Here is a 7407-nt window from a genome sequence, read left to right on the forward strand (position 1 = left end):
TCAACAAGAACAACAATCTCTGGCTATTTATGACAATGCTCTCAAATCTTACTGGGATGAATTGGGAGCTCATACAACAGTAGAGCCTCAAGGAACTCCAATACTTCCAAGAAAAGGAGCGAGTCTATCAATTCTTAATGTGGCTTAATGATACATATTCTCATATCCGTAGCCAAATTCTAGTCATGGATTGTCTTCCAACAATGAGCAATGGATTTGCAATAATCAATCAAGAAGAAAAAACAATGCTTGCTTCATCATCTCCCTTCTCTAACCACTATGGACTCTGTCGTCTTTGATAGCAACACTTATAAGGCAACTTTTCCAAACATTACTTCATAATATTTATTGATCGTTGATGCCCATTTTTGTTATGTACACAGAGAATAAGGTCTTTGCGCACATTACATGCCAACTGGCAGTTAGGGTAGTCCCACCACTATCTAAACTATGTTTTATGGCCGTTCATTGCTAGTATTACTTCAACAATGTCTCTTGGTCGTTCGGTGTAGGGTGCCTTTGAGTGACTCCTTGACTGAGACTTAATGTGGTTTGCTGCCTTCGGCGATGTTCTTATGGTCGTAGCAATTTGTAAGTACTAAGAAGGAGAAGAGAGAGAGAGAGTATGATACACAAGATTTGTTCACGACATTCATTTAAAATTTGGACTACATCCCCAGCTTTGAAGAGCTGTTCCAATATTCTTGAAATTATTACAAAATTTATTATAAATGAGAGAGGGAGATAGAAAGCCCCCATGTGAGAGAAAAGTAAAGCTAGAGATAAAAAATAAAAAATGAAACCCGACAAGAGAGCCAAGTGAAGGAGCCATCTAGGATAGAAGTGCCGATTATCCTTTCAAAGAGAGAGCCCCTTCAAATGTGATCATCTTGTCTTATTTGTTTCTTTCCCTATTCTAATATTTGAATTAACATTAGAACTATAGTAGATGCTCCAAAAGGAAAAAATTTCTGAGAAGCTCAACATGTTGTGTCAAGAAGGGCCAAATAAATCATCCCCAAAGGGTCTCTCCTCTGTACTTACAATATTTGCTTAGTAGAGAAAAACCATCAAATGAGAGAGTTTGATAGTTATGGACAAGAGTATTACAGTTCTCGTTTGTAATATAAAATACTATTTTGAGTCTGAAAAGCAATACTTGTGGTGATATAAGTGTGTTCAAACCTATTACCTCAATCCACATTCTTATCTTATTAACGTGATAAAAACTAAAGCAAGCAAGATTTTCTGATCGGTTACTTCTTGTCTACAACAACCAATAATACATATCTAAATGCAAACATTATCTAATGAGTAATGATAAAATGGCTCTCCCACGTGGCGAGAATTGTAGATCTGTACTCCTCGGGGTACATGTGCAGCTGTGTATCCCGAGGAGTACAGATATACGGTTCTAGCACATGTTACGTCAGGGGGAGTCGATTGAGTATGCCACATGGGGGAGTCATTTTATCAAAATTTTAATCTTACTCATAAACTGCAGACTGCGTCAGCCATGATTCTTGACATGCATTCATGTTGGGATCGATGTCTGATTATGCAACAACCCATATTTACAATGGATGGAGAATGATATGAACACCATGTTGAGGACGATTTGTGAGGTGTTGAATTGGGGAATGCACATAAGATGGAGAAAGAGTGAAGGCATAGTGTTGTAGGATCATAGACAGAGCAAGCTTCACTTCAGTGGCTGCAAAATTCAAGCCTACACAAGATCGAGGGCCCATACCAAACGGAAGAAAGGCCATGGTGTTTTCAGCTGCTTTCATGACCCCTTCAGAAAATCTTTCTGGCTTGAAAAGGTGAACATCATCTCCCCAAATTTTCTGATCATTGTGAGCTACTAGAGAAGGAATAATCAATTCTATATTTTGTGGAAGGAGTAGCTCTCCCAGTTTTACTTGCTTTGAAGTACTTCTAGTTATGTTAAGAACAGGAGGATATAACCTTAAAGATTCATTAATGATCATCGTCATCTGCAAGAAACAAAGAAATTAATTACAATGATCTTGAGGAGATCAATGCTTCTTCATAATGTATGGGTACGTAAAAAAAATTGCTTTCAACAGACCCAACAGCATACCATTTTCAACTTTGCGATACCATTAACATCTAGAGTCGAATTTCCTGAACCAAATAACTCCATTACTTCCATCCTAGCTTTCTCTTGCCAATCTGTGTTGAGGGCTAGAAGAAGAACAGTCCATGTAAGTGAAGTGGAAGTTGATTCATGCCCAGAAAAGTAAAATGTCTTGCATTCATCAATCATGTCATCTATGGAAATTCTCTTGCTTTCATCGCCGTCCTGATTTGCCTTTACAAGTAATCCAAGATAATCACAACCATAATCATCTAATTCTCCCATCATTATGTTCTCCTCCCTTCTGTGTATTATTTCTATGATAGATTCTCGTATTCCATGCTCAAGTTTCTCTGCTTTGATGTCATCGCTTGTTTTTGAAAACTTTCTATGAAAAATGAGAATTTTGATCAAATTAGGTTAAGACAGACGAACAGAAGATTGAACAGTTAATAAATATAGACAATATCCTTGCAATTTTCAGGGTTTAATTGTGTTGTCAGAAAACATTTATATTGAATTGGATTTAATAGAAAGTGAATTAAATTTCCTCTCATAATGGGGTATGATGAATTGGAATTTTTCTAAAAAACAAAATGAAAGCTTACCCAATACTAGGGAGTCTTATTTTATAAGCATTTTCAGCAGCAATTGAAGCCAGCTTGTTGAGCATCTCAAAGATTTTCTGTCCTTCTAAGTAACTGCTTCCAAAAGCTGCCCTGGAAATTATATCAGCTGTTGTAACTTTAAATTCTTCAAATATTTCTATCTCCTTCGCTTCCCGTTCTCTCCACCTCTTTAGCATCATCTCCACACTGGATATCATTGCTGGAACCATTCCCTACTTACCAACCATTCAACTTATTACCATTAAAATTCTACATAATTTAAATATATTGACATGTAGATTAATTAACCATAATCATAAACATACTTCATGGGCTTTTCAAATGATTCAAAAAAAACAAAAACTAATGGAGGTGGTGTGACTTACTTTCAAATTCTCTGCGTGGAAAGCGCGGTTAGCCAACTTGCGGTGCTTATACCACTTTTTTCCTTCTGAGCCTGAAAGCCCATCTCCTAACAGCTTCTTTATGTAACCTCTAAACTTTGGTTTCGTGTACACTCCATGTTTATTGTATAGAACTTCTTTGATCAGATCGGGTTCGGTTATAATCAATTGAGCCTTAGAACCACGCCAAGTGACAAAATTCCTCCCTATTCAATAGAAAAAGAAGAAAAAAAAAACACTAGGAATTCAATTCCTGATCAAGTTAGGAACTAAGTTATATCAATATATAGTCCTTACCATATATGTTGATCCATGAGTGTATGTGAGGTTGAATTCTTGGAAGGATATCATGTGACAACTTCATTGGCCTGCTCATGGAGTCCCTTTTCATATCTAAAACTTCTTTGTTGTTTCCATAGATGAATCTGTAAGATGGGCCTTTGATTCCTTGTGACCTCAACATACTTTGTATCTGAATTGGATTCCACCATACTCTGTAAAAGAACTTGAGGATGAGACTTAAAAGGGCGATCAAACACAGAATAGTTGAAACCAAGAGTGTTAGAATTCCAACACCCATGTTTTCGGGTAAACTCAACAACATCTCATCCAGTTTTCCAACCCTAACTATGTTTTGTTTTTAAAGAAATCTTGCATCTTTATCATCACCAAATATGGGGATGGGAAGATTAATCTTTCAGATGCCCTTTTGACTTTAATTTCTAAAATGTTACTTTTTTGTCTTGAAGAGGGAAGAATTCTTTGGAGGATGTCACAGAGTGATTTTTAATGATGATTTTTAAAGAAATCAAGAAGGATGTGGTTTAGAATTGCCAACATGATAATCCATGTGAATCCGACGACCCTTTTAAATTTGAAATCTTAAAATTAAAATCCATAAGTGGAGGATGCGCGGCAGGAGAGAGAAACTTTCTCTCCACTGCTTACACCATACGTCAATCGATTGTTGGGTTGTACTGTGAGCAAAAAAAATTGAACGGATGTCACAACTAGCCATCCCCCAATTCAATTGGCACACCCTTTCAGCCCACTTGACACATGAAATTTGGATCCAAACCCAAGTACAGCTTGATACAAAAAATTAGCCTTCTTAATGATCTATACTTTATAACTATATGATAAATTTTCATGATAAATGAGGATTGGAGCATACATATATATATATATATATATATATAGGGTCCCGTTCGGCACCCTAAGTTTTACCACACACTTTAACAAACGCGTTTTGTCTTACATGGGTTAGAAGTTTCGGAATGAGCTGATTTTTGGTGAGGATGATCTCTATGGTGAGGAGATCATCCTCACCAAAAATCAGCTCATTCCAAAACTTCTAACCCCATCAAAATTGATTTACAAAAAATGGACGGTCCACGATTTTTCAACGTGTAAACATGGGGCTAAACATTTCGGAATGGGCTGATTTTTGGGGAGGATGATCTTCTAATCATAGAGATCATCCTCACCAAAAATCAGCTCATTTCAAAACTTCTAACCCATGTAGGACAAAAAACGTTTGTTAAAGTGTGTGGTAAAACTTAGGGTGCTGAACATTTCCCATATATATATATATATATATATGGGTCCCGTTCAGCAACAAATATTTTGACAAAACATTTTTCAAAACATGGGTTAGAAGTTTTGGAATGGACTGATTTTTGGTGATGATGATCGCCTGTAGAGATCATCCTCACCAAAAATCAGCCCATTCCAAAACTTCTAACCCCAGTTTATAAGTTGAAAAATCGTGGACCATCCATTTTTTGTAAACCATTTTTGATGGGGTTAGAAGTTTTAGAATGGGCTGATTTTTGGTGATGATGATCTCCTCACCGTAGAGATCATCCTCACCAAAAATCAGCCCATTCCAAAACCTCTAACCCATGTTTTGCCAAAATGTTTGTTGCTGAACATTTCCCTCTCTCTCTCTCTCTCTCTCTCTCTCTCTATATATATATATATATATATATATAGGGTAGCGATCAATGGCCAACAGTTTGGCAAACATTTTGGCAAACACATTTTTCAAAACATGGGTTAGAGGTCTTGGAATGGGCTGATTTTTGGTGAGGATGATCTCTATGGTGAGGAGATCATCATCACCAAAAATCAGCCCATTCCAAAACTTCTAACGTCATCAAAAATGGTTTACAAAAAATGGACGGTTCACGATTTTTCAACTTGTAAAATGGGGCTAGAAGTTTTGGAATGAGCTGATTTTTGGTGAGGATGATCTCCTCACCGTAGAGATCATCCTCACCAAAAATCAGCCCATTCCAAGACCTCTAACCCATGTTTTGAAAAAGTGTTTGCCAAAATGTTTGCCAAACTGTTGGCCACGGATAGGGACCCATATATATATATATATATATATGGGTCCCGTTCAGCACCCTAAGTTTTACCACACACTTTAACAAACGTGTTTTGTCTTACATGGGTTAGAAGTTTTGGAATGGGCTGATTTTTGGTGAGGATGATCTCTATGGTGAGGAGATCATCCTCACCAAAAATCAGCTCATTCCAAAACTTCTAACCCCATCAAAAATGGTTTACAAAAAATGGACGGTCCACGATTTTTCAACGTGTAAACATGGGGCTAAACATTTCGAAATGGGCTGATTTTTGGGGAGGATGATCTTCTAATCATAGAGATCATCCTCACCAAAAATCAGCCCATTCCAAAACTTATAACCCATGTAGGACAAAAAACGTTTGTTAAAATGTGTGGTAAAACTTAGGGTGCTGAACATTTCCCTATATATATATATAAAAGGTCCGTTTGGCACCCTACACTTTACCATATGTGTTTTGTCCTATATGGGTTAGAAGTTTTGGAATAAGCTGATTTTTTGTGAGGATGATCTCTATGGTGAGAAGATCATCCTCACCAAAAATCAGCCCATTCCAAAACTTCTAACCCCATAAAAAATGGTTTACAAAAAATGGACGGTCCACGATTTTTCAACTTGTAAACATAGGGCTAGAAATTTCGGAATGAGCTGATTTTGGTGAAGAGGATCTTCTAACCGTAGAGATCATCCTCATCAAAAATCAGCCCATTCCAAAACTTCTAACCTATGTAGGACAAAACACGTAGGGTAAAGCGTAGGGTAGGGTGCTGAACATTTCCCTATATATATACATAAGTAAAATCATATGTAAAAACAATGGTTTTTCAAAATATGGGTTAGAAGTTTTGGATTGAGCTGATTTTTTGTGAGAATGATCTCTACAATGAGAAGATCGTCCTAAAAAAAAAATCAACCTAATATGAAACTTCGAAATCCATCAAAAGTGATTACTAATTATTGGTAAAAAATTGATGATCCACATTCTAAATCACTTTTGATGGGGGTAGAAGGTTCGGATTGGGTTGGTTTTTTTTTTAAAGATTATATTTTCAACATAGAGATTATCCCAACAAAAAATCAGATCAATCCGAAACTTCTAACCCATATTTTGAAAAATCATTATTTTTACATATGTTTTTACTTATGTCCCATGAACCGCCCCCAAATATATATATATATTAATTAGGAGTGTCAATGGATAGTCAAAAATTCTAATCCGATTCGAATTCAAATTCGAAAAATAGGATATTATCCGAAAATTTTGGATTTTGGATTCGAATTCGGATAGTTTTATATATTCGAATCCAATAATATCCAATTCAAAATAATATATAATATATATTATTTTATTTAATTTATTTATTATATACATAATATATATATATATATATATATATATATATATATATAATAAGTTTTTTTTAATAATGAAAAATCAATTAGATAAGGAAAAATTGCATTTTTTTTAATATATAAATTATTCGAATTCTAATCAGATATGATCCGATATACGATAAGATAATCTAATTTGAATTCGGATATCAGATAAAAATTTCAGATTCGGATTCGGATATTACTGTATCCGAATCAAGAAGCATATCCTTTGACAAGCCTAGTATATATAAAGGGGGCGGATCATGGGACATATGTAAAAACAATGGTTTTTCAAAATATAAGTTAAAGGTTTTTTATTGAGCTGATTTTTTGTGAGTATGGTCTCTATGATGAGAAGTTATCCTCACAAAAAATAAGCTGAGTCTGGAAATTGTAAGTCCATCAAAAGTAGTTTACAAATTATTGATAAAAAAAATCGATGGTTCATATTCTAAATCACTTTAGATGGGGTTAGAAGTTTCAGATTGGATTAATTTTTTTTATTTATTTATGATGATCTTCTCATCATAGAGATCATCCTCACA

The 7407-nt window shown here is 35.3% G+C and overlaps 1 protein-coding gene across 1 annotated transcript; it reads right to left on the minus strand.

Annotated features, from left to right (window-relative positions):
* Positions 1-1225: 1225 nt before the first annotated feature.
* On the minus strand, positions 1226-3899 carry LOC147405935 (cytochrome P450 CYP749A22-like). The gene is made up of 5 exons (XM_086433830.1): positions 3414-3899; positions 3099-3322; positions 2713-2945; positions 2108-2492; positions 1226-2000 (listed from the first exon to the last, which is right to left on the minus strand). The coding sequence occupies exons 1-5, from the start codon at positions 3718-3720 to the stop codon at positions 1575-1577; spliced, it is 1575 nt and encodes a 524-aa protein (XP_086289956.1). The 5' UTR covers positions 3721-3899; the 3' UTR covers positions 1226-1574.
* Positions 3900-7407: the final 3508 nt, after the last annotated feature.

This window comes from Akebia trifoliata, chromosome 3 (genome assembly GCF_017979445.1).
Source record: "Akebia trifoliata isolate Shusen 1 chromosome 3, ASM1797944v1, whole genome shotgun sequence".
NCBI classification, from domain to species: Eukaryota; Viridiplantae; Streptophyta; class Magnoliopsida; order Ranunculales; family Lardizabalaceae; genus Akebia; species Akebia trifoliata.

Bases quoted from the DNA above. Each gene is read 5' to 3' on its own strand.
- LOC147405935 (XM_086433830.1), bottom strand. From the start codon at position 3,720: ATGTTGTTGAGTTTACCCGAAAACATGGGTGTTGGAATTCTAACACTC. The intron at 2,946-3,098 runs GTAAGTCACACC...GTTGGTAAGTAG, and splicing joins TCCACGCAGAGAATTTGAAA to GGAATGGTTCCAGCAATGAT. The intron at 2,001-2,107 runs GTATGCTGTTGG...TGTTTCTTGCAG, and splicing joins GTATCGCAAAGTTGAAAATG to ATGACGATGATCATTAATGA.